The sequence below is a fragment of the Pteropus medius genome, unplaced genomic scaffold (assembly GCF_902729225.1).
Source record: "Pteropus medius unplaced genomic scaffold, Ma_sr-lr_union100, whole genome shotgun sequence".
NCBI classification, from domain to species: domain Eukaryota; kingdom Metazoa; phylum Chordata; class Mammalia; order Chiroptera; family Pteropodidae; genus Pteropus; species Pteropus medius.
The window spans coordinates 4,764,591-4,792,347 of NW_024345600.1; the positions used below are offsets into that span (position 1 = coordinate 4,764,591).

The 27,757-nt window shown below is 39.4% G+C and overlaps 1 protein-coding gene across 4 annotated transcripts; it reads left to right on the forward strand.

Moving 5' to 3' along the window:
* Nucleotides 1-692: 692 nt before the first annotated feature.
* Nucleotides 693-27,757, forward strand: SLC2A3 (solute carrier family 2 member 3). 4 transcript variants are annotated; one of them, XM_039874258.1, is made up of 10 exons: nucleotides 693-807; nucleotides 16,857-16,949; nucleotides 17,502-17,662; nucleotides 19,609-19,849; nucleotides 20,144-20,306; nucleotides 20,616-20,803; nucleotides 23,344-23,448; nucleotides 23,830-23,931; nucleotides 24,336-24,539; nucleotides 25,298-27,757. In XM_039874258.1, exons 3-10 carry the CDS (start codon nucleotides 17,616-17,618, stop codon nucleotides 25,517-25,519), a joined length of 1,272 nt encoding a protein of 423 aa, XP_039730192.1. In that variant the 5' UTR covers nucleotides 693-807; nucleotides 16,857-16,949; nucleotides 17,502-17,615; the 3' UTR covers nucleotides 25,520-27,757. The 4 variants fall into 4 exon arrangements, with proteins under 4 accessions (XP_039730192.1, XP_039730193.1, XP_039730191.1 ...); XM_039874259.1 differs by lacking the exon at nucleotides 693-807 and adding an exon at nucleotides 2,576-2,599; XM_039874257.1 differs by lacking the exon at nucleotides 693-807 and adding an exon at nucleotides 15,085-15,286.

The following is a 27,757-nucleotide window of genomic DNA, read 5'->3' on the forward strand; positions in this document are numbered from 1 at the left end:
CATTTATGTTCCTTCTCTTTAAACTGAGCGGCTCTCGTTTCTTATGTTTCTTTAACATCAATATTTGTTTCATAGAACGTACTTAGTAAAGAGTTGCTAATATGAAAAAGAGACTAAAACTGTAAAGTGTGATTGAAAAATGACAGTAACATCAGCAAGAATCAGAGTGTCGACAGAACTTTCTGAGAAGATGCAGTGGTGGCACCGGGATGTCTACCTGTCAAGTCATCGACCTGTCCACACAATGTATGAATTTTATTGTATATATTTTATACAAAAATAAAAAGACTTTAAAAAATAGAATCGGGGTGCTGCCGGAGCATAAAGAGAGAGAAGATTTTGTAAAGATCCGAGGCCATACAGAAGTGTGAAATATGGAATGTACATGGGAAAGAAAAGAGGAGAGAAGAGAAGGCAAAATCTGCGGCTAAACAGGCAGGGTAGGAGTGGGGGTGCAGACTGACATCGCAGAGTGGTGCTAAAAGTGATATTTCAGTCTTAGTTGCCCAGAACAAAAACATCTGCCCTTGAGGCAAAACCCTTGTATGACCTTTTGCATCTCGTAGAGATAGATGCCTCGGATTCTTGGAAATTGCGACTTTCTCTGGCCAATCGGGTGGGGGCTTCTGCTTGCTCACCTCAGCATCTGCCCCCAGGGAAGGCGAGCGGGCGGCTAGGCGGAAAGCGGGCTGGGCGCATGAGTAATGTCTTTCCGTCACTGTCGAGGACGTGCCGGGTGGCACGGCGTCTTCGGCGCGCTCGCGTCCTGTCTCCGCCCCGACCTAGGAATCCGCGGCGGCGGAAGCGGTGAGCCAGCAGGCTGAATTCCCTCAGCTTGGTCCCGACCCCACGTTCTCACGTGCACACAATTTTTCCTTCGTAATCTGCTCTCGGTCTCTTCCTTGGGCCAGTGTTAGCCAAGGAGGGAGAGATGCATAAGGAAAAAGAATGAAAGCGGAAAAGGGTTGGGAGGGCTTATGAGAAAAAGACTGAGTGGAGTGCAAGAGAAGGGAAAGAAGGGACGTGGAAACTGGATGGCGGAATGTGCAAAAACGAGGAAGAAAGCTCAAATAGGGGAAGGGGGTGGATAGAGCAGGACTGAGAAAAGCGATTTCGAGCTCATCAAGAGGCTGAGAAAGACTCAGCAAGACTGGGAGTGGAAGAGCGGTAGGAATTAATGAAGGCATTAAAGAAGAGAATAAACTTGTACAAGGAAACGGAGAAAAGACAAGTTGTAGGCAAATGGCGAGCTGTTTTGTACACTGCGCCCCACCCCCCGCCCCGTGGCAGAAGAGGTGCCGGAACGGAGAGACAAGTGGAAACCAAGAAAGTAGGGAAAAATCTAAATCAAGGACTCCCTACTTTTCCTGCCTCATTTTCCTCACTGTTGTGATTCAAATGAATTCCTTTGTTGGTGTTTTTCTTTCTTTTCCTTTTTTGTGCTATGGAGAAAAAAGAGCCACATTTTAAAAATGAGGTGATTTATGTATTATGACATTCTATTTGTGTGTTATATTTCAGTTATGCACTTGGTGTGAACATTTTAAGACTTTGAGTAGACATATTCAGCATATATGTGTCTTCAAAGCAGTATACAACATATTGTAGAAAGTCAATCATTAAATTCAAGCTTGTTCTACTTTACACACACTCATGCCATATTAAAGTCTGCATTTGCAAAGAAATGAATTAGAACAATCATATTATACAATTATGCAAAGCTTTAAAAAATTATGTAGAGTTTGGCTATTTTTTATAAGTCTCTCACGGTATATTTTAAAACAGCAGCATCTAGCAGTGCTAGAAACCAGTAGGTGTAAAATAAACACATTAATGATTTATGTTTAATAATGTATTGTTTATAATGATTTATTCAGAGACCTAATTCCACTAAGGTCCTTAATCCTCTGCTATTCTCCACATCCCATTTCTTCATCCATCACTTTATTAAGTAGATGGGGGATGGTGGTAGTAACATTTGGGCTCTAGTTTCCATTCCCAGCTTTTGACACTTTCACTTCTCCAACCGGAAGAAGGAATATTAGAAAACAGGGAAATCCCTGCCATCAGTGCATTACTGTACTCTTCAGCCATCCTTACGGTCCTCTTGCCTGAATCATCTTTAGTGGTTATGTAAAATAGAGCGTGTCTGCCACCTTTTTGGAGTCACAGAAAATGAGCATGGAGCTAAGGAAGAGAGGGAGACTGGACTTGAAAATTAGCCATCAGCCCTTCTTTCATTAGCCACTTCTCAAATTCAGTCCCGAGTTTTCCTCTCTCTAATCATTTGGAGGGCAGCACTATGTTCAACGTGGCTGCTAGGGATTAAGATGTTATAATATCTACACTATGTTTTCAGGAAAGTAAAAAGAACCAGGTAAACCTATCAGCCCTTGGTGAACACAGGGAATCAGTCTGAGAGGGCACTGTCAACACTGGTTCGGTTTTCTCCCATTTCCTATTCGTTGAGTAAGAGAAATCTGGAGAATTTTGTGGACATCCTTCATTCATAGAGTCACCAGGAGTCAAAGCCAACTCAGTGGCATGTAACACACATTTCATGTAACACGCACATTTCTTGTTTGCAGAGTCAACACTGGTAAGTAGCAGGAGCTTTCCTCTCCTTACGTAGCCTCCTTCCCTGCCATCTTCATCTCCCCTCCACCTAGAGAGGAGGGTCTTCTCTCTACAGCCTGAGAACAAAGATACTTACTGAACCAGCGGGATGGCTCTTTTTTCCTACAACTCTTGAATAGCAGCATGTCATCAGCCTCTAGATTTATTGTACCCCATGCTCCCTGTTTATGACCACCTGCTTAAGAAGGGAGCAAGAAGAGGCTACATTTCTAGGAGGAAAGGGGCGAGGGGTAGGGATGGGGAAACACTGGTTATCCCAGATACTTTGTTCTGAACCTACACTGACTATATTTTTCTCTTAATCTATAGAAACATAGTGTAATACAGTTGGACAACTAGTTCTGCCCCCAAACTGTGGGTCCTTGAGCAAATTACTTAATCTATTGTTGTGAATTGTAAATGAGGTAACATGATAAGAACCTGGCACTTCATAAAAACAGTTTGACTTATCAAGAACCTATTATTACTACTACTGCAGAGAAGAATATTTCTGTGATGATTTGTTTGAGCTCCTCACATGTAAGCGGAGACTCTTAGGACAGTCTTTACATTCTTAAAAAGAATGGGGATCTAGACTTTAATACATAACCAGCAGTAACTTGTTTATCTCTGACATATATGTATATATATATATCTATATATATATAGATATATATAGATATATATATCTATATATATTTAAATATGAAATTAAATAGGTATGATTGCTTGTTTTTCTTTTTCTTTTTTAATTTGGCGAACACTTTCATGACAATATATACTGGGTACTATTCTAAGTACTTTACAAATATTAACTGATTCAATTTAATCCTCATAACAAGTCTTATGAAGCAAACTGTATCATTACCTTCATTTTACAAATGAGGAAATAAAGGCACAGTGAGGCTAAATGATTTGCCCAAGATCATACAATGTAAGTGGTAGAGCTAAGATTCAAACCCAAGATGTCTGGCTCTAGGATCTGTGCTTTTAGCTACACCTGCTTTAAAATAATTTTTAAAAATAAAAAGTAAAAATGTATATGTAACCAAACCCACTTGAATTTAAGCACCATGCAAGCAAGAAATGCAGTTCTACCACCTTCACCACTGTATCTAAAACTGGGCCTGGCAACATAGTAGATCTGTATGAATGAAGAAATGAAGTAACCCAGACCTATATCCCACTGTGAATATTTTCAGGCCATTTGTCTTCCTTCCTCATTCTTGCTATTCTCAGTATGTTGCTCTTTTGCTGCTTATTAATAGTATTAAGAGGGAGAGGGAGCGGGCCAGAGAATAACAAGCTGTGGGGGAGGAAAAATAATTTTCTTCCTATCCTTCTGCCTGGTCTAATCATCGAATTGACAAGAGACAGATTAATGGAAGAAAATAACCAAACTTATTATGTGCATGTGGGGTTCCATACGAATATGAGGCCCAGCACAGGTAGGGCAGTTAAGGTTTATATGCCACCTTGAGCTAAGGAAAAGGGGCGAGTATGGTTTGGGACTTCAGAGGGGAGGGAGGCAATTCACATGGAGATAGAAAAGCCAATGTTTGGTAAACAAATGTTTGCTGGGCCATCTTTAACAATGGGACACTGAGAGGACTGATCAAACAGGCCTTGCTAGGCTCCTCCCTGTCTATCACACACTAGTTCATATTAAACTATAGTTATCTGTGATGATAGCTCCCTTTCTGGTGCAGGTCCTCTATCTGAATTCTTTTAGGCAGTAAGGAGAAAGAGCAAAGGTTTTTCCTGATTCCTGTTTCTTAAAAATAACCAGTTTAAAATAATCAATGCCCCAAAAGGCATATTTTGGGGTGGCAAATTCTGCTTACTCTCAAAGCGGAGGCCCAAAGCCCTTAAAGGGCCACTTGTCAAGGGTATGAGATTTAATGGATTGTTTCTTTTCTCTCAATTTTGTAAAAACATGTATAAACTTGTTTATTTCCATTAGCTAATTTTACACTTGGAAACTAATATTTAAAGAATTTAGATTGTGATTATAATCAAAGTAACTTCTCCACATTTGAACACTTAAACAGTTATAGGGTCAGGCCATCAAAGGCAACATGCACATTTTTGAAATGAGTACCGATTCATTCAATAAGTTTGCATGCAACCATGCAAGGGGCACTCAGGGTTTTAACACCCATGAGATTGTAAGATTCTTGTCAAATAGGGACCAAGAACCAAAGAGAATGAAGAAAATCTGGAGAGTGAGGGAGAATAAGATAATTGCCTGCATCACTGGGTCACATTAACATGAAAATTCCATAGGGAGGGGTGGAGTCTTTGGTCGGCTCTGAGTGATGGAACTGGTCGCTTTGGAGATTTGGCTGACGGTCTACAAAGCACGTCTGCACTTGCTTACGTAGCCCCTTAAAAAACTAGGCGGGGCTAACTTACAGGGGCGACACAAACTGAAAAATACTTTGGTTTCTGGGCCCGCCTCATCCATATATTTCTGTAACTCCCGCTTCATTTTGAGGCTGAAAACATGAAAGTCAATGGCCTCCGTTATTTGCAAAAAAGATTAGTAAATTAGGAAAGCAGATTTTTTTACTATACAGAAAGATCACATGGCACTTGTAAATGATGCATATATGGGAGACTTAGAATTATTATAAGTACAGCAGATAGAACACTGTGTGGCTTGTAATAAGCATTCGATTAACTTTGTTGAATGCATGCAGTATGGACAGTTTTGATGAGAATACACGATTCTTAGTTTAGTTCAAAAGAGCTTTGCCTCCACCGCTTCACATCTCTTCCTTTTCAAATTACTAAAGGCAAATGCTAAAATATTACAATGACTGCTTGGAAGAGTAAGGGTGAAGATTTTTAGTTTCTTCTAAGGCCCAGCTGTATTTCTTGTTAAAGCACCCTAATAATCAGTGGCACTATTCCTGCACTCTGAAAGGACTGCTTTCCTCTTATCCTCCCCTCTGCTAAGAAGGAATTAGAGCCTCTGGCTTGAAAAAGCTTGTTCTTTGTGATTCCACCTGTGACCCACACCATCTCTTAAGAATAGGAGGAGAACCAATATGAAAGCAGACATGGTGTAGTTTTCACACTATAGTTCTTCTGATGATTCAGGAGACGTCAGATTCTTCTTCCCCTTTCTACCACACCCAATGTCTGGCAGCTCCTTTGGCTGTCTCCTGGGTCTTAGACTCATTTTCGAGACTGTGATAAGTGCTTATGGACCCCTTCCCCCTCAGAAAAGTACACTGAAATACAATATTTGCATCACTTTCAAGGAGCCGTGTATCTGCTTAATCCATCTAAGAACCCCATATTAATAAACACCCTAGAGCTTCAATAGCTTTTTTTCTTTCTAGAGAGCTTGATGGATTTTTTCTGAGTTGGCTCTGCTGGACTGTAGAGTCACTGAAGTTAGGAAAGAGCCCTGCTAAGAGAGCATAGACCATCATTTGTAAAACATTGTTCATTACCTCATTTTCAGATTGACACTTGCTTACGGTTTTTTGAAAAAGAGGATGTGACTCAGCGTGAACACTTTAGTTATCAGTATTCAGTTGCTGTCCTCCTGGAAATGAGCCTAGAAGGGGTATCCTGCTGATAATGTCCAAATAATTGCTGCACAGAGAAAGAAGGACATTTACAATATTAGAGCATTGCTTCCTGCAAACAATAGCATGTATTCCCTATTGGCAGGTGTCTGGCATTTATCCAAATGAGTTGAAGACCTGCATCCACACAAAAACCTGCACACGCACACAAATGTTTATAGCAGCTTTATTTATAATTGCCAAAACTTAGAAGCGACCAAGATGTCTTTTGGTAGGTGAATAAATTGTGGTACATCCAGACAATGGAATATTGTTCATCACTAAAAGTAAATGTATTATTAAGCCATGAAAAGGCATGAAGGACCCTTAAATGCATATTACTAAGTGAAAGAAGCCAATATGGAAAGGATACACACTGTCTGATTCCAACTATATGACATTCGGCAAAAGATAAAACTATGGAAACAGCAAAAACACTGGTCGTTAGGGAGTAGGGGATGAGAGAGGGGAAGAGGAATGAATAGGCAGAGCGCAGAGGATTTTTAGGGCAGTGAAACTATTCCATGTGATACTGTAATTATGGATACGTGTTATACATTTGTGCAAACTCATAAAATGTGCAAGACCAAGAGTGAACCTTAGGGTAAACTCTGGAGTTTGGGTGACTATGATGTGTCAATCAATGTAGGTTCATCAGTTGTCACAAATGTACTACATTAATGCATGATGTTAATAATAGGAAAATTGAGGGGCTATATGGGAACTCTATGTACTTTCTGCTCAAATTTTCTGTGAAGTTAAAGCTGCTCCCTTCAAAATAAAATTCATTAATTAAAAAACAACAACAACAACAACAACAAAACTGACTTATATGCCTCTCTCTCTATCCCCTTCCATGAGACCTTAAAAATAAGAACCATCTTTTTTGTATCTTTTTCCCAGAATCTAGGGATGAAATAGTGTTCTCTTATTAGTGCCTATCCTAACAATATCTAAGACTTAACATGCCTGAAACAAAACTCTTGATTTGACCTCACAAACCTGCTCTTCTCTCTGCTTTCCTGATTGGAGTGAATAGCGACTCCAGTTCTCCAGTTACGCAGGCCAAAACCCTGAAGAACATTCTTGACTTCTTTATTTTTTCTTCTCACACGCAACATCTAGACTTTCAGCTGATCCCATGAGTTCTATCTTAAAACTATATTTCAAATTCAGCAACTCACTGCTTCCACCACTACTTGTCCAAGCTCTTATCATTTCTCACCTGGACCAGTAGCCTCCTAATTGGTGTTTATGTTTCCACTCTTGCTCTCCTCCAGCCTTGTCTCCATTCAACAGCAAATACTTTTTTAAAAACATAAATAAACTAATGTCACTCCTTCATCCAAAACCTTAAAATGGCTTTGTAGCTTCTGGGCTTTCTGTCGCATTTAAAATATAATCCAGGACCCTTGCCATTACTTACAAGTCCTGCATGATCAGATTCCTACGTATCTCTCCAACATCATTTCTCATGCCTCTCTGCCCCTGGTTCACTCCACTTCTGCAAATATCAGCCTTTTAGCACCATGCCAAGCACACATCTTTTCACTGGTGTCTTTGTATTTGAAATGCCCTCTATTTGAAATGCTGTTCTTGCAAAGCTAGCTCCCTCTTGTCATTCAGGTTTCTGTTCAATGTCATCTCTTCTGAGATTAACCCTAACCACCCTACCTTAAATAATCGTCCTCAATTCTTAAATAATCTTATACCCCCAATTCTTCTTCAAAGTGCTGTATTCTTCTTCAAAGTGCTCCCTTATCATTACTTGACATTAACTATTTATTTACCTGTTTGTTGTCTATTGTATTAGTTTGCTGGGGCTGCCAAAACAAAGTACCACAGGCAGGGGGGCTTAAATAACAGAATTTTATTTTTTCACAGTTCTGGAGGCTAGAAGTTGAAGATCAGGGTGCCAGCAGGGTTGGTTTCTCCTAAGACCTCTCTCCTTGCAGAAGGGTACCATCTCGCTATGTCCTCCTCACATGGCATTTTCTCTTCCTGCACATCCCTGGTATCTCTCTCTCTACTTATAAAGACACCACTCATATTGGATTAGGGCCCCATTCTTATGACCTCGCTTACACTTAAAAACCTCCTTCATGGCTCTGTCTCCAAATACAGTTACATTCTAAGGTACTGGAAGTTAGGGCTTCGACATACAAATTTTAGGAGGACACAATTTGGTCCATAACACACCAGTTCCAAAAGTCTTATCCCGTACCAATATCAATTCCATTCTAAAGTCTCATCTGAATATCATCAGATGTACCTCGAAATTCTTCCAGCCTCTATTCATCACTCAGTTCCAAAGCCACTTCCATATTTTTAGTTATCTGTTATAGCAGATCCCTATTTCTTGGTACCAGAATCTGTATTAGTCAGAGTTCTCCAGAGAAACAGAACTGATAGGATGTGTGTATATATATGTATAGAAAGAGATTTGTTTTAAGGGATTTGCTCACATGATTATAGAGGCTGGCATGTCCAAAAATCTGCAGGGTAGACTAGCAGGCTGGAGACTCAAGAAAAGCTAATGTGCAGTTCAAGTACAAAGACCATCAGGCTAGAGACTCAGGAAGAGCTGATGTTGCAGTTGAAATTTGAAGGCAGTCTGCCAGCAGAATTTCCTCTTGCTTTGGTTGGGGGGGGCCGGGGGGGACAGGGTGGCAGTCTTTTGTTCTAGTCAGACCCTCAACTGATTAGATGAGTTAAATGACCTATTCAGATATCTAAACTCTAGTTCATGTTCCAGAACTGGGACTCAGATTTTTTCTCTTTGACTTCCAGTCCTCTGCTTAGTCAATCACGCTAAATATTCTCTCTCCCACCAATGCTTCTTAGTGTCGATAAGAGGAAATAGATAATGTAATAATGCCAAGTCTCTGCTGGGTGTTAGAGAGGGCATATAATGAGTGAGGAGGATGTTTGTGCCCCACCCAAGGCAACTGTGATCGGTAAGGGGAGGTGTCAGAGAAGGTGCTTCTGCTTTAGTGGTGGATGATCATTTCAGGAAAGCACTGAGATGCTCTGCCAGGAGAGTGTCACTACTTTTCTAATCCTGGACAAGCACGAGTTAAGAAAATATTGGAGAGTCTGTAAATATAGACCCAAAGATTTTTCTCTGTGCTGCTTTTCAGAAATTGTTTGGCATATAGGGATTAGGGAGATTCTAGGGCTGAATTGTGGGCAACTGTTGTGTAAGGTAGTGGTTTTCGTAGTCTGAATTGTGACATAGACACTCCCTCCTCTTAGTAACCTGGTTCTTCCTTTTTCTTCAGATCTTCCTTTATCAACTGTAATGAACCACTTATCTTGGTAAATATTGTTTAGGGCATATTCTGACATATTATTATTATTATTATTGATTATTAACAATAAGTATGATATATATGATGTTATGGCCTGGTAGAATCAATTTAATCTCTGCTAAGTATTAAAGAGTACTTAATCCAAAAAAAAAATTACTTAGAATTGACAGATTTAAAAGCATGAAATGAAGTTTCTAAAGAGATAAGTACTAAATAAAGGCATATATTCAAAGAAGTTTAGAGGTATGGTATTAAATAGCAAACTTCACTGTTCTTTTCATAGGATGTTCTTACCAAGTGATTAATTGTTCAATAGAAATTAATAATTGGTTTCATTAAAGAGAAAACAAGGAGCAAGGCTAGTTGACTAATTAGGCAGGCTTAAAAAACGAGTTGTGCTAGTGACATTGATGAGACAGATTATAAATTTTTGATTGCCATTCTGGTTTACCAATAAGAATGAAGAGTTTATGTTCAGTCAATACGTTCTCTCTCATACAGAACTGTTTGCTTCCAAAATGAAATTATTTAATTCCTCTAAAATACTTATCAAATAACTATTCTAAATAATATACTGTTTCAACTATTGAGAGGGTGATGGGAATGATGTTGGAGGAAGAGACACAGAAATGAAATGAGCACAGTCTCTGCTTTCAAGATTGGAGAAGATTGCTTATATAAGGAATCGGTCATCTTTTTCCTTTAGATTTTTTGAGAGTTTTAAGTTCACAGCAAAATTAAGAGAAAGGTACAGAGATTTCCCATATACCCACTGCTCCCCTCCCCCACCATGAATAGCCTCCCCAATTATAAACCTCTCCCACCAAAGCAGTATACTTATTACAGCTGAAGAACCTACATTGACACGTCATAAGCACCCGAAGTCCATAGATTTTAGGGTTCACTCTTGGTCTTGTACATTCTGTGGATTTGGACAAATGTATAATGACATGAATCCATCATTACAGCATCATATAGAATAGTTTCACTGCCCTAAAAATCCTCTGTGCTCTGCCTATTCATCTCTCCTCCCACCCCCACTCAAATCCCTGGCAACAGGTGATCTTTTTACTATCTCCATAGTTTTGCCTTCTGAAGAATGTGGTGTAGGTGGAACCATATAGTATATATTCTTTCAGATTGGCTTCTTTCACTTACTAATACACACTTAAGGGTCCTTCATGTCTTTTTGAGGCTCGATAGCTCTTTTTTTTTTTAATGTTGAATAATTTTCCATTATATGGATGTACCGCAGTTTGTTTATACATTCACCTCTTAAAGGATATCTTGGTTATTTTCCAGTTGTGGCAACTATGAATAAAACTGCTATAAACATCTGTGTGCAAGTCTTTGTGTGAATGTAAGTTTCTAATTCCTTTGGGTAAATACCAAGGAGCGTGATTGCTGGTTCATACAGTAAGAGTATGTTTAATTTTGTAAGAAACCACCCGACTATCTTCCAAACTGGCTATATCATTTTGTATTCCCATCAGTAATGTATGAGAGTTCCTGTTTCATCACTTTCTCATCAGCATTTGGTGTTGTCAGTGTTCCAGATTTTGGTCATTCTAATAGGTATGGTGCCTCATTGTTGTTTTAGTTTACATTTCTCTTTAATTTATACAAATGTTTATAGCAGCTTTATTTATAATTGCCAAAACTTAGAAGCAACCAAGATGTCTTTTGGTAGGTGAATAGATAAATTGTGGTACATCCAGACAATGGAATATTATTTCATATGTAGCTCACATTATATTTCTATTGAGCAGAACTAATCAAGACTTTATTCAACCATTGAAGATGTTCGCACAGGAGATTGATATGATCAAAATTTTGATTTAGGACAATTCATCTAGCATGGTGTCTGATGGATTAATTTTTGAAGGAAATTGTTGGAGGTAAGACCCCTTAGTGATGCATAGCTGCAATCCAGTTTAGACAGGAAAATCAACATTTCTCAATCTTTTTCTTTCTTCACCCTGGGGGTGTTTTTTCTACAGTGTTTTCAGATTCAAAATGAACTCTGCCTACACCTAAACTAATAAAGGAAGATTAAAAATAACATGCTGTAACAAAAGTTGTTCTTTATGAGGAATATTACAAATACAAGCAATGAGTGGAACTAACCTTGGCGGACTTTAGAGCAGTCATTAACTTGTTTGTGTGTTTTGAAATGCCATTTACATTGTTCTGTGAAAGAGGCAGTTTCCCCTGTCTTTACTTTGGAACTGGTTAAAGCCCTATGGTTATTACTTCACTTTAGGATTTGGGGTTTGTTTGTTTTCCCGCTTGGTTATCACACTAGCAGACATCCTCTCACAGAGTAACATGACACTAGGATTGAGATTTCTGCCTGCAGATATCTACATTTGGATCAAAGGGATTTCAGACCATTATTCCATTCATTGCCTTAATTCTACAGAGCCCCACGTTAAACAATTAAGTAGGAATTCCATAGCATTCCTTCCCAACCTATTCAGTTTTGAAATTTATTGGCACCTTTCCACCTCTTTCTTTTTCAGTAAAAATGGGAGAACATCTCACAGGAATCAAACAACACAGAATACATACTTTAGGACATTTACTTGTGGGCCTACCCTAATATACTCCCTCTACATCGATCACCTGAGCTGTGACTCCTGACTGGGGCTTGGAATCTAGTGGGCCCTACTCTCAAAGTGCCCGGAAGACTCCAACAACCAACCAATCTCTCCCAAACACATTATCAAACAATTGTATTGAGCAACTATTATCTGTTGCCCAGGGTTAAGGATTGCCTAAATCTGTACCGAACTCTGTATTGAACTGGTTTCTGAGCGTCAGATTAGGCCCCACTTAAGTCTTTGTCTCAAGGTTTAGCATACTTTTACATTCTTGAGATTTCAGTTGAATTCCAGTCGTAACCTTTTTTTTTTTAACCTGTCAAATATATATTGCTAAAAGTAGAATACTGTCTCTCCCTACTAAAAATGCCTAGCATTTTATCATTTTTAAAAGTAATTTTCTCAGACTGAGTTTAGCCAGAGAACACAGGTTTCAGATCCCTTTCCTTTCACCCTCCCTCCTTTTTACCAAGAGTAAAAAAATTCTACAGATAACAAACATCTAAAACTTGGCTCTCAGGGTGATCTTTGTCCATAGTGGTTTTACACAGATTCTTTTGGGACAGGCATAATCCTGGGCCTTCACAATTATTTCATTTATTCCTTTAATAAATATGGAGCAAATAAATACTGGGGCAAACATCGTGCTCTGAATTACATTGGAGCCTGCTCTGAGTAAATGAAAGGGGTAGGACCGACCTGCTCTTTTACTGGTGCCATTTGCTCTTGCAAAACATTTAAAAAATAATTATTCTAAGGTTAGAGAGAGGGAGAAAGAAAAGACGAAGTGATTTAGAGCCAAGAATGATATTGTGAGACAAATAATAAATAAAGCCAAAGATAAGAAAAGAATGGAGAAAAGACTAGAGATAAAAACGGCATGGGGTGGTCCTACTGCAAGCTATAAGATCCAGCCCAGAGCCTCAAGTGGTTATTGAGTACTTACATGTGGGTACTGCAACTGAAGAATTGACCTGCTCATTTTAATTATTTTAAAATTGAAGCAATTTAAAATATTTTCCCATAAACTCAAATTTATTGTTTTGGTAGAACAACGTATTTAACTGTAGAAAACTTCTAGTCTAACATGGAGATGCGTTGTAAATGTAAAATACATATTTCATCACAAAGACTTGGTAGGGAAAAAGTAAACTCACATATTTTTTACACTGATTACGTGCTGAACTGATATTTTGGATATATTAGGTCAAATAAAATAATTATTGCAATTAATTTCTCTTGTTTCCTTCTAAATGTTTAATGTGGCTACTAGAAAATTTAATATCATGTAAGTGGTTCAAATTATATTTCTATTGGACAGCGCTGCCATACGGGAAATTCTTTGTCCTTTGGCTGCTAAATTCAGTTGCTGTGGTAACTAAAGGGGCCTTCAGGCTCCTTGTTTCCTGGAAGACAGGGTGAGATGGGGGAGGGGAGGTGCGTCCTCAGGGAAGATTTTCTTGGATCTCACGGTCCAACTTGTCCTCAGTTCTCTCAGCTAACAATCAGATTTAGAAAATATCCTCATTTAAAGAAAAGGGATAACATAATCTGGTTTGTTTCAGGTCCAGTTGTTTCAGTTTGTATTCTAGGCCCTCAACCAAATGCCCAAAGGAATATGCACTTCCTCCAACTTACTTAGAAAAATTGTGTTCATTTAACTTGTGTTTCTCTCAACACACACCCACTCCCCCCATATTGAAAGGATTGCTGGGTGACAAATTAATGGGCATTAGGAATTTGACCAATGATATTTCTCTTCCTTCAAATCTATATTTTCTCTTACTTACCCAACTCTTTAACCAGTAGTTTGTTTTGCTTTGTTTGTTCTCACACTGGAGCCTCCTCTCTCCTTTTGTTATCCTGCATCCTCCTCTCTTCCCATTTTTCTTATCTGTTTTTTTCTACTGTTTTCTTGTATAACTTAGTAATGAGATATTTACCTTATACTTTTCTTTCAGGAAATTCATAGTCCATAGTTAATATATTGATAATTCTCTCCCGTTGTGTAAGAATCATTTGGCCTTTGGCCTTGCCCCCAACCTGCCCTTTTTTTTTTTTTTTTTTAGGTTGAATCGGGGAAATCCTGTAAATCCCTTAAGGGCCAGGACTTTTTTGCCCTATTTACTGATGAATCCCCAGCTTCTTGGAGAGTACCTGATACATAGTGTGTGCTCAGCCAATCAATACTTGTTTAACTGAATTTGATAATTGTTCCATCTCTAGATGCTGTAAATCTGAGAGCAGAGGCAAAATTTGCAGAATGGCTAAAATTCAGAATGAGTGGTATGGAGAATGCCATATTAAGGAGTTTGGATCATATCCCACAGGCAGTTGATTCTCTTCTTCCTGCAGATTAGGGGAGTTGGTCTGGCTTCTGGATATTCAGGTTTCCTTCCTACCCGGAGTGATTGATTTTGCTAATCAGAGGACAAGTAGAGCCCCAAACTGGCAAATTCTTGCCTCCGTTTTCTCCTCCCAGATTGTCCTTCCCTCTCCTTCAAGATTGTAGACCTGGCCAACAATCAAAAAGTAGCTGATAAATTCATCAGATCATGAATTCTGTTTACACTCCTTCAAACAACCTTAACTCTCAGATAGTAGCACTCACTCGACTTTGCCTTACAGATAGCATTTATTCTCATCTTTTTACAGATTGATTCAATTCTGAGCAGATGCAAGAGCAAAAAATAAAGCGTATTTGCCCTACCTCCAGGCTTTTCTGTAGCACTTTGTCTGTGAAACTAAGAGGCTGTATCTGCTAGTAGAATAGGGAAGGGGGACTAGCTTAAAAAAGTGTAGTGGGGAGGGCGAAGGATGTGGTTTTTAAAGTGGGCACGGAGGGAGTAGTTGGACTAGGGTGGGGGCTGAATTAGAGGTTACAAAATTCCGAAAGGTCACGGGATTATTTGGGGCGTGTCAGGGGAGGGGCTCGGGGGGGCTCGGCTCCTTCTTAGGCTCCACCCTTTGCAGAAACTATAAAAATGTGCCTGATGCTCTCTCTAACGGTGAGAGCGCGAGATACAGAGCATTAGTGAGGACCAGAAGAACTTGCTGGCAGTGAAGGACATTTTGAAGGTTTTGTGGTCTGGAAGAAGCGTCTCTGGAATCCCCACTCCTAGATCTTTCTTGAAGATTCGAAAATAATTAAATTAGGGCCATGGGGACACAGAAGGTAAGAATGATGCAATTACCAGTTATTTTTGCTTGTTTGGAGTATGCTGGGAAAGGCAAACCGTAATGATGATTGCTGTATTCTGTTTTATTCGGTCACTAGCCATCTTTCAGGCCCTTTCATTTCTTCGCCAGCCTGTGATGCTACAGTTTCACCAGTTCTCTCTTAATGTCATGCCCTATAAAGGATTTATCTCTGTTCTGTCACCTTCCTATCCTAGAGAAAATCATCCAGAGAAGTTGTGTTTGTTGCTCAGGATTATTTTACATAATTACACTCATCTGAGGATAAGCATCCGAGACTGCTCGCTTGTGTTGATTCCTAGTGTGGGCCTGGAAACAGTATGAGAATTTCTATGGAAGCATTAGACCTTAAAAAGACCTGAGATTGGTTTGAGGGCTTGGGTCAGTGTCCAGTCATCTGTTCTATGACCTCTGGGATTCCCCTGGATACTAAAGAGAGGGAGTTCCAGTCGTCCTTCCCATCGTGGCTATGACTGTGAGAGCGTGGTACAGTAATATATTATTGTGTGTTTTGTATGCCGTATTTGTAGGAAGAGAGGCATTTTCACTAAGGTTAACTTATTTGAAAACAAAGGAAGATAAGAGAAGGGATGAAAAAATGGGAAGAGGAAAAAGCCCTCGAGGATGGTACTGATGAGGGGAAAAGAGGTTTTTATGAAAGGGAAATGGATTAAACGGAAAGAGCTCTGCACTGGCAGGGGTGCTTGTGCCTCGTTGCCTGGGCGGCAAGGTCCATTTGGGGAACTGAAAATCAGCAGCCTGCCACTCTTGTCTGACCAGAGAGAGGAGTTTAAGGAGTGTTTGGGTCCTGTAGAGGATGGCCTCAGGTATAAATGTTGAGCTACCCTGAGGCGAAATCCACGATAATACCCACTTGAATTATTCTAGTAAGCTGAGAGATGACTGGTTTGATTTTTACCCCCTCCCCCGCCAAGAGATGTCTCCTCTGTGTTGGGCTGGGAGTGAACTTGTGCTCTCCCCCTGCTGGGTGGGGGACAGCAGTACAATTTTAAGTAAACTGGAAGAATTTCACGTGGGGCTGGGATGCAGCGGGTCGATGGATACGTGATCCAGAGAGAGACAAAAGAGAAGCTCAGTGGTGAAGACACACCACCACCAGCACCACTCCAGGGTGTCTGTGAAATCAGCCTGCAGGCGAGACTGCAAGATCTAACTGTTGCCTAAATAATCTGTTCTTAGGAATCCTGTCTTCCTGTGCCCTCCTAATTCTTTCATTCCTCAGAACAATCGTTTGCTTTTTTTTTTTCACCTGAGGCAGTTTTTTTAGTGCTTCCAAACTAACCCGGTTCCTCTTAACTTTTCCTTCCCAAATTTCCTTGCCCCTTTTCCTAAATTCACTCTGCATGCTTGTCCATATACCTCCAGATAAGTTCGTCAGTGATAAACTGTTCCTTTGTGTTCTGCATTCCTCACCTAACTCTCATCAAGTTTTCATACCACTCATAGGCCAACTGATCCTAATTTTCCAATCAAGAGTTTTAAAAGGTTGTTTGTTCCCTTCCCCACCCCCACTCCCACCCCTCCAGGTGACCGCACCGCTGGTCTTTGCCATCACCATTGCTACCATAGGCTCTTTCCAGTATGGCTATAACACTGGAGTCATCAATGCCCCTGAAACGGTGAGTGCCAGGCAACTGGAATTAGAATTTGGAATAGAGAAAGTATTCCTTTAAGTTGGGTTTCAAGAATTAAGAATTTCTGACAAACTTTGTATCTAGTTTGGCTAAGACTGAAGAGGGAGAATGATATTAGGGAAGTCTACATGAATTATTTTTCAGAACAAAAAGCTCAGTTGCTCCCTATACCCTGAACTGTACCCATTCTTCCTCTCACTCTGCGTTGATATACTTTCTTTATTATCCCTTAGGGGTTAGTTGCAAAGAAAGTGGAGGTCTCTTAAAAGAGGGCTGGGGTGATCACTGAATATCAGTGCTACTATCTACTGCGATTTTCAGAACAATTAAAAAGTTATTCTATTCAGAATTAGTAACATTAACTCCCATGGTATCTGTCTCTTCCATCTCCATCTAGTCATCTTCCTGCTTCTCTATCTATGAAGTAGTTAGTGATTGTAATGCTGTTCCCTTAGGGAGGGGAAGATCCCCAATATTTGTCTTTTTTCTCATCCAAATGTAACAATCTGCCCTTCCACCAACCGTTTTAATTTGCAGATCATAAAGGACTTTATCAATTACACTCTGGAAGAAAACTTAGAAAACCCTCCCAGTGAGGTGCTACTCACGTCCCTCTGGTCCCTGTCTGTGGCCATCTTCTCTGTTGGTGGTATGATTGGATCCTTTTCCGTTGGACTCTTTGTCAACCGCTTTGGCAGGTATTGACCAGAAACTGGGCAAGGAGGGGCTGTTCTGGTTGCAGTGAAGACAAGTATTCAGAATTAGGATGGGAAGGTGATGATGCATTTGAATGAGAGCACCTCAAATTCTGATTAAGGGAAAATCTAGTCCAACTCTCACTGAATATGTCTCTTCTTGCTTGGAGCTCTGCTACCCTGCATAGCTTCCACCAAGCCATCAAGAGATGTGCCATGTGAATGATTTGGCCTTTGCAGTACAGTTTAAACTAATTCGGTTATTTTCTAGTGAAATTCACTATGGAGTTTCCCAGAAACATACTTTATTTACAAGGTTAGAAGTTGTTTGCTTTTCTTAAAAGTTTTGGGGTTTCGTGAAAATGTTTTAATTATTTTACACAGCGGGAGTGGGAAGAAATATTTTGTAATCCCAGGTCTTTGGCAAATGCGGATAATGGCCAAATAACTGAACTGAAATGTTTTTTCCTGAAAAAAGAAAATTGAGTCTTCTTACTTTCTTTTGCTGGCTTAATAAAATGTCTTAGAGAGTAGAATACTCTTAGTAATGACTGGTGAAGGAACCATTTAATTTGCTAATTAGGTGTTCTGGAAGCATAAATGGAATTCAGGTTTTAAAAAAATGAAAACAACCTATTTTCTTTAATAATGTTTGATTTTTTTGTTTGTTTTTGAGGCTACGTTTTGTATGCTAAAGTAATCAAAATTTTTAGTATGGGTTTCCCATATCTAACATGGCTTCTTCCTATTGTTATTTTATTAGCAAAAGAACCAGTAGAGGAGGGGGGAAATGGGGATAGGAAAGCAGAGAAAGGTAAAATTGAGGATGAGGGATGAGCTTTTTCTCTTAAAAGGGTTCTCTACTGTGGCTGCACATTTAGGATCTCCTGGGGAGCTTTTAAAAGTCTCAGTGCTAGACCACACTGCAAGCCAATTAAATCAACATCCCTGGGGATGGGACAGAGTATCAGTATTTTCCAAAGCTCCCCAAGTAATTCCAATGGGCCACCCAGGTCAAGAGTCACTGTCGAAGTATGGTGGTGCTGGTTCTTCTCAAAAGCTTTAGTAAATTTTCAATGTTAATCTTTTACTTCTGCCTTTGATCAGCTGTTTCAGTGGCTCTGCCTCCCACATTTTTAGTGCATAAATGCAGTAATTTATTATTTGATACTGGTTATCAGTACTAATTATTAATGGCATCACCACAGTCCAGCCTAGAGAAGGAGAGCTGAAGTTGACTGCTTTGTGCATAAAATTTTCTCTGATGCAGAAAAACTTGTCTGAAATAGTCTAGCATCGTTAATATGTTGATGATATAGCTAAGCAACAACTACATTATACCTAAATGCTGTGAGAAGCATTGGTCCAAAAATTTCTTGAGTGTGTTCATGGACTGGCAATATCAGAATTGCCTGGGGCAGTAGTTCTCAGGTTCTAGCTTACACCAGTCACCTGGAGGGCTTTTTGGAACACAGATTACTGGGCCTCACCCCTGAATCAAACCTAACGATTTAATAAATCTATGGTGAGAGGGGACAGTTTTTAATTTCTAGCAAATTCCTAGCTGAATCTCTTAGTTTGTGGACCAGTGGCCTAAAGGGCTTGCTAAAATGCTAGGCTACAGCTAGGACTTGGAGAGAAGAATTTTTTTTTTTTTTTTAAGAATTTTTATGAGCTTGAGCCAAACTGAAAACATTGTTGAGAAGAGAGATCTCAAATGCTCCCTAGAGAGGAGAATCTTAACCAAGTTCTCTAGGTGAGTTTTATGCGTATAAAGGTGTATTAAGAACCATTGATCTTGGTTATCCCGACTAAAAGTGTTCTGATGATAGGGAGTAGAAAAGTTAGACCAAAAGAAAAGATGTGTGTAGGGAAGAGTAGAATTAGGAAAGAAGGGGAAGGATAGGCCCTGTTTTGCTAACTTTACTTGTCTTTGTTTAACCTTTCAGGCGCAATTCAATGCTTATCGTCAATCTGTTGGCTATCACTGGTGGCTGCCTTATGGGATTCGCCAAAATAGCAGAGTCAGTTGAAATGCTGATCCTGGGCCGGTTAGTTATTGGCCTCTTCTGCGGACTCTGCACAGGTTTTGTGCCCATGTACATTGGAGAGGTATCTCCTACTGCCCTGCGGGGGGCCTTTGGCACGCTCAACCAGCTGGGCATCGTCATCGGGATTCTGGTGGCCCAGGTACTCTAGAACTTAAACTTAATGAGTGTTAGTTTCATGGCTCATTAAATGAGTTAACATAGATAAAGCACTAAAAAGAATGTCTGGCACATATTCTACAATACATATTCCAGATATTATCATTATAGCTATGAGAGAACAGATGAAGAAGCAGGCAGGGTAGAGAAAGGAAAAGAAATATCTTCTTTTCCTGTGGTAAAAGCGTGGGTGGTTTTCTGAACTTTTTGTTTGTTTTAATCAATTTGTGGCCTATAAAGTACAGAATTTATAGTATTATCTTTGGCTCGTTTCTAGATATTTGGCCTGAAATTCATCTTAGGGAGCGAAGATCTTTGGCCTGTGCTGTTGGGTTTCACCATCCTTCCAGCTATCCTGCAAAGTATAGCCCTTCCATTTTGCCCTGAAAGTCCTAGATTCATGCTCATTAACAGGAAGGAAGAGGAGAGTGCTAAGAAGAGTGAGTATCCTTCACACCTTCACTGTAGGCATGTTAGGGTTGTGGTTTGTTTTAGGATGAGGATACTGGATCCTATTTTATGTCATCTCCTTTCCCTGCCCCTCAGAACCCAAATAGAGTTTTTTTATTACTCTTAAGTTGGGAACTTTCAATTCCTGATGAATGAGGTGAGAAGGTAAGTTAAGATATGGATGCTGATTGGTTAGCCATGTCCAGGGCTCATCTCCTGTGGTTCTTCCCCAGCCATCTTATGGGAAAAATGAACTTGGGGACAGCACTTTATCCTTTCCTCTTTGTTCTCTTTTCCAGTCCTCCAGCAATTGTGGGGCACCCAGGATGTGGCTCAAGACATCCAGGAGATGAAAGAGGAGAGTGTTAGGATGGCACAGGAAAAGCAAGTCACTGTGCTGGAACTTTTTAGAGTACGCAGTTACCAACAGCCCATCATGATTTCCATCATGCTTCAGCTCTCTCAGCAGCTCTCTGGAATCAACGCTGTGAGTATCGGTTTTTCTGTACAAGGTGCCCTACAATATCCCACTTAAAACCTCTGACCAAAGGTGAATAGCATTAGTTTTTGCTCACCTTTTTACATAGAGAATCCCTCACAATGCTTGTCACATAGCAGCCACTCATAAAATGTTGATTGTCCTGGTTTTTATTTGGTTTTGTTTTTAGTTCTTAAAATTTTATTTATAGTTGATGTTTTCCATGTGGAAAAATGAGAAAATAAATATAAATGAAAAAATTTGTCACCCTTAGTCTTGGAATGGATAGTTAACATTTGTCTTCTTCTAGGCTTTTTTTTGACATGTAGAGCAACACGAATTTATCTAATTTTTATAAATTCTTTTTTGACCACTTATTTTTTATTTCCAGCCCTCTTTAACTCTGATCTATCTTGTATGATGTCATCAATGATAATGTAAGTTATACAGCCAGAGTAGATCTGAGAATTGATGTGCCTTGGCTTTTCTCCAGGATCTTAGATTCTAAAATCAGTGTAAAACCCTGGGGACCAATTAGGAAATCAATTCAAGAGGACTAGAGGCATACTGGCAACTTCAGACTGAGGTGGCCTTCCCAGTCTATTTCTTTTTTACAACTAGAATAGAGACTATGATAGTTTAAAGTGGGGGACAAAATTCAAGGTAGCATTTGGCAGGTAGCCCTTATATTCTTTGCAAATATCGGCCTCCTGCTTTTGAGTCTTGATTGTGGGAAGAAAAGGTATTACTGTACCTTCTATCCATTTGCAGATAAAGTATTTAGCTGCCAACTTGGTTGTCAGATAGACTGTATTAGCATTGCAGTGCTGTGTTCAAGTAACCCTTATTTTATTGTCACAGTTGTTTTATTTTATTATTAATGTTGTTAATCTCTTACTGTGCCAAATTTATCAATTACAATTTATCATAGGAATGTATGTATGTATAGGAAAAAATGTAGTTTTTGGTACTATCTGCAGTTTCAGACATCCACTGGGGAACTTAGAACGTGTCCCCCGCAGAAAAAGCCAGGACTACTGTACCTGTGTTTGAAATAACTGCTTCTCATGAGGTATTAGAGGCTGTTATATCAGATCCTGGAAGTAAAGGTTGTTGAAAAAGCCTCTAGGGTGATTTGCTGGATTCCAGTCTCAAATCTCCTCATTTGAAAAATCACTCTCAAAACTTTCCAGAGCAGCAGGGTTGGGACTTGAGTGAGGCATTGATGTAGGTAGGTGCAGGTGCATATTCCTGAGAGTGATGGCTCCCTTAAAGTATGCACCCTAGGTGCCTTGCTAGTGTCTAGGATGCATAATTTAGACTCCAGTCTGGACTTTGCAAAATAGGATCAGAAAAAGACCACTCTTGGAAAATTGCAAATGATTGATAGGCACTCTTCAGGACAGACCCCTCCCGCTTCAGGAAATGGTGTGTGAAGATGACTTTTCTAACGTACCTTTAAGTAATTGATGTTTTCCAATTTCTCTTTAAAAAGGCAGGGGGTAAGAGGTTGAATAATGTTTATCTAGTGGAATAAAACTGCTTTTAGGTAAGATGAGAAAAAAGTTAGCTTCACCTGGTTTGGTGGCACCAGATAGCAAGGTAATTTTACTATAAGAAATTTACTTGGGATGTGTACGTATTCGTTAGGTTTTTGATGTATACACTTTTATATAAGGAAGAGAACTGGCATAAGTATTCATTGCTAGTTTTAACTGTTCAAAAAGCTGACTCTACAAACCTGTTTCAAAAGCACAACCATAACCTTATTTTTTAAAATATAGATATACATAGTTTCTATCTTAGGTTGTGAGGATTTGAAGAGTTGTTTCTTGAGAAGGTAAATCCCATTGTGGAAGCATATTATATTCATTAAAATAAAACAAACAAAAACCCTGACAATAACTACTGCAGAGGCAAATACTCTGAGTGAAATAGTAAATTCCTGAATTAAACCTGAGGGACTGACTGAACCTGATATAGATACTGTTCCCTTGTTAACTTAAGATCTGAGTCCAATATTTTGATATCTTTTAAACTCTGATAGTTGCAGAAACTATGTTTTAGCACAGTGTTTAACAAATAATATAAATAATATGTATGAAATATGTAGTAGTTTATTTAATAGTATATATTAAAATATATAAACTATAGTTCTGCTACTGATTATACAAGCAGGCCAAGGGTACTCAATTTCTTCACTATCGAATTGGGACCTCAGTATGCCTGTCACTGTTTTGAGGCTTCGGGAAATTGTCCATTGAAAAACTTAATAAGACTTAAACCACACCTTTACATATAAGTGAATAAAGTAGACATAAGGAAGCGACTAAAAGGAGTAGCAGAAGTAATCATAGTTAAAGTAAAAAATGCAAATGAGTAGCTAGAATTGAAGAGAATTAAAAAGAGAATAGAGATAAGATACAGAAGATAAAAAGGACTCTTTGTTTCCTGGAACTTCAAGGTTGTTTTTCAATGCTTCTATTTAGCCGCCATTGGCCATGGACAATAGCTGTTCAAAAGTTGCATTTTCTTTTGTTTCCTCCTAGGTGTTCTATTACTCAACAGGAATCTTCAAAGAAGCAGGTGTTCAGGAGCCCATCTATGCCACCATTGGTGCGGGTGTGGTTAATACCATCTTCACTGTGGTTTCTGTAAGTTGGATGGTTTGATCATTTTGGGGGAAGTGGGAGTAAGAAGAGGAGGAATTTTTGCTCCACATGTTCAAAGATAGGTTGCCTCTCCTTCCACCTCCCTATTATTATTTCAACTTTTTTGTTGTTGTTTAATTCCTCTTTGGGGAAAAAGATATTGAATGATGTATGTAAATAGTCTTCACTCTCTTCAAACGAATATAGAATGGTTGGGAAAGAGGGAGGTGTTGAAAGTGTTAATAGGATTTTTTAAACTTCGAATTGGAAGGGGGTAAATGTGACTCTTAACGAGAACCCTGCTACTGGTAAAGCAGATTCATGTAGCTCATACAGCATCTTTATTTGTGAAAGCAGAAGTTTCATGTTATATTATTCTTTTAGCTGTTTCTGGTGGAAAGGGCAGGAAGGAGGACTCTACATCTGATTGGCCTGGGAGGGATGGCTTGTTGTTCCATCCTCATGACTATTGCTTTGTTATTAAAGGTGAGTGCTTTTCATTAAAGGTGAGTGCTCTTTGGGGGAAGGAAAGGGAGGGGAGGAGGAAAGGAGAGGTTACAGTTGACTCTGTGACAGAGGTGGGTGGTTGGGGTTGGAGATTATCAACTTTATAGAAGCAGCATGCCCAGAGTTTGAAGAAAAGTAGATCATACAGATAGGTAATTAAATTGCTATGATTCTTACAGCTGTATAACATATAGCTTGTAAAATACATTATGTGATTTAATTCTTAAAGTAATCTTGACGTAATTATTCCTATTTTACAATTGATGAAATGATCTAGTGCACAATGATATATGTGTGATCACATGGGTAGGATTCAGCAGGAGCTTTTCAGTGTCAGGCAGCACTCAATCTCATTAACTTTCCTCTCTTCCTTCCTCATATAGGATCAGTTTAATGGGATGAGCTTTGTCTGTATTGGGGCTATCTTGGTCTACGTGGCCTTCTTTGAAATTGGCCCAGGCCCCATTCCCTGGTTTATTGTGGCCGAACTCTTCAGCCAGGGACCCCGCCCAGCTGCAATGGCTGTGGCCGGTTGTTCCAACTGGACCTCCAACTTTTTGGTCGGGCTCCTCTTCCCCTCAGCTGCGGTAAGCAAATTAAAGCAAAATGACTCACCTAGCACATCTCGAAATCAGCCCTCATAAGCCAACATGTTTATGATATGATTACTGATACCATTTAAGATGAGATCTCAAGGGTTCAACCCAGTTTTTTTTCCCTTCATTTTTAATGATACAGGAAAAAAAAAAAAGGAATGATAGAAAAGGTTGAAGCAAGAGGGTAAAACGGAGAACTTTTAAAATGCCACTCGTCTGAGAGGATACAGGCATAGTTTTACCGAGAAAAACAGAATGATAGTGATAAACCTCAAAGGATTCCAAACCAATACATAAAATTCATCATTCGAACTAGCATTATGGCTTCATGGTCTTAAAGGCTCACTATGCATAGGATGTTAATGAATGAGGTGGGTCCTACTATAAAATGACCTGGAGCTGATTTATTAAATAAAGGAACTTGCAATATACATTTAGAATGCATTTCCTATTTCTCTGAGTCTTTCCTAATCTAGATTTTAAAAATAATAATCAAAAATGATAAAATACTCAATAGGTATTTGGAAGCAGCTAACTTCAATGAACAGGAAAAGGAACGACATAAAATGACAGAACTCCAGAAAGTTAGCAATAGAATCATGAATGACTCTCTGAAGAAACCTTCCTGTTTTCATTAAATATGAAAGGGCGATAGCTTGAAGTCTATTGGAAATACAAATGTGAGGGAAACGAGTTTGTCAGTGACCAAATTTTTATATCAACACTTTTTTTTTTGTATCCTTTCATAGTTCTACTTAGGACCCTACGTTTTTATTGTCTTCGCCGCCTTCCTTGTGATCTTCTTGGTCTTCACCTTCTTCAAAGTCCCTGAGACTCGTGGCAGGACTTTTGAGGAAATCACACGAGCCTTTGAAGGGCAGGCACAGGCAGCTAATAATAGAGCTGAGAAAGGCCCGGTTATGGAGATGAACAGCATCCAGCCTGTTAAGGAGACCGACACCAATGTTTAAGCCATGCCTCCATCCCACCTCCCTCCCAGCGTGAAAAAGCAACCTCTCCCCATCGAGGGAGAGGCCTCATCAGGTTGTAACCCAGGACTGTTTCTGAATGCTGCTACTTGATTCTTCTCTCATCCCCACACTCCATGAGCACTCAGAGGAACCCAATGCTGGGGTTAGTTGTATCTTCAATGGCTTTTTAAACATTTCATTTCCTGGACATTCTCTTCTGTTTAGGAGAGACCAAGTGAACCTACCTTCATTTCAGGAAGGATTGGCTACTTGGCGTTTGACGACTTGGCCAGCTCTTCCTCCCTTAAGTTCTAATATGGTTTCATGAGGGCAAATAGGGGAGTGAGAATAAGGGAGCAGTTCCCCAACCTCAGACTCACCAGGAAACAGACATGCGTAAGAGTGTGGAAGGCAGAGAAGGATTATATAAGAGCACCTTCCTCACTTTTATACAGCTCTGCAGAGCAAATTAACTTGAGTTTTATTTATTTTATCTTCTGGTTATATTGCATAAATATTTATTTTTTTAAGTAAAGTAATTTTACCAAATAATGAAAACAGAAGGAAATTGAGGTTAGAGGGAGGTGCTTAAAGAGTTTATAGTGTGGAAGATTTGATACTGGAGAGGTTATGGTTTAATAAGAAGAGAAGAATTTAGACAGAAATGCGTTATTGGCGGGTGTATGATGTGGTGTGTGAGGTTTGTATGTTGCCTCTTAATAATTTGTCCTTCGGACGGAAACTCTCAAGTTCAATTTCTCAGAAAAGTCATGTGCCTGTATAAAGAAGCTATTGGTTTCCTTTGGAACTTTTTTCTTTGTTTAAGATTATATGTAGTATTACTTGAAATCTAGGATTATTACTAAGATGGGCATTGTAGTTAGTGGTGGTTGATGGGTTCTAATTTTGGATAGAGTCCAGGAAAGGGAAGATTATTTTTAGAAATCAATCCTCTTTTTCCCTCACTGGACCAAACAACTAATTCCTCTTATAGTGGACTCAATTTTTTTTTCTCCTACCATCCATCTGGTGGGAGAGACCTCTAAATGAGCAACCTAAAATATTGGTTCTTGGTAAAGGTTTGGTATTTCTCCGTTTGGTTATTTAGGAGATTTTTAGATATTGATTTTTATTTTGTTTTAAGCTATAGCTAAAAGAATTCAGAGGAGAGTGTTCATAGCTAACTTGGAATTTGTAACCTCAGCCCTGGGAGAGGATTTTTCCCAAATGATGATTATCTAGTTGGAGTGTGTTTGTTGCTTTAGGGTCAGCGCATGCCTGTTTTTGTCTGTTACCATGTTATCATAGTATTATGTCAAGTGTCCTTAAGGCACTTGAATCTTTCCCATAAACCACATTTGAGGTAGTATGAGTAAATGTGCAGTGTACCCCACACTTGAGAGAATGTATGAATGAATGTATGTGCACTGTCACTTTGCTCTGAGTGGAAGTAGTTTATTGGTAACTTATTTCCTCTGTGTCCCTACAGTCCCTTTTGGGATAGAATGTGTTAAAGCTCAGCCCTCTGTATATAAGTAACACTGCCTCTGCTGGGTGGAATTTGCATCTGTGGCTTTGTTTCTAACCTGGAGAGGACTTCGCTTCACTCTGGACTTGGTCAATGAGGGTAGGAATGAGTGTGAAATCAGGACATGTGGCCTCCTGGGGGTGCTAGAGGTAGAGGCATGGGGGAGAAGAAGGCATTCTTTTAAGAGGATAAGAAACACACTGAAGACTTGTAACTCTGGAACTTTTCAGAGAGTTAGATGAGATGGAAGTATTTACACTTGCCACAGGTCACAGACACCTCCACAGTCTAGTTTCCCAGTATTTTTATACATGAGATTGTACCCCAGTGACACTTACCCTCTATTCCCTTTGTCATAAGTTGCTTGATCTCCCTTTCCCTCCTTGGTGCTTATATATTTCAGGCCCTTTAGCCAAACCTTTGCCTATGACAGACAGTATTTCGGTTCTTACCATTCCCTCTGGTCGTTGAGCCTTTGGACAAAAACTCACAGAGCTGTGGCATGGGGCTTTGCTGGGACAGGTTATTTTTCTCTAACTGCACCTCTACTTTTGGCTTTTCAAAAATTGTGGGTTGGCAGTAATGCACTGTGGAAGTTTTCCCATTTCTCAGTGACCAGATTGTGAATATTTCCAAATAGATTTTCTATTATTGTTACTGTGGTTCTTTGTTTTGAAATAAAAATTCTGAATGTACATGTTATATCCCAA

Coding starts and splice junctions, on each gene's coding strand:
- SLC2A3 (XM_039874256.1), top strand. CDS start 16,354: ATGCAGCGGGTCGATGGATACGTGATCCAGAGAGAGACAAAAGAGAAG. Junction 16,465..16,856: donor TCTGTGAAATCAGCCTGCAG/GCGAGACTGCAA, acceptor CCACCCCTCCAG/GTGACCGCACCGCTGGTCTT. Junction 16,950..17,501: donor TCATCAATGCCCCTGAAACG/GTGAGTGCCAGG, acceptor TTTAATTTGCAG/ATCATAAAGGACTTTATCAA.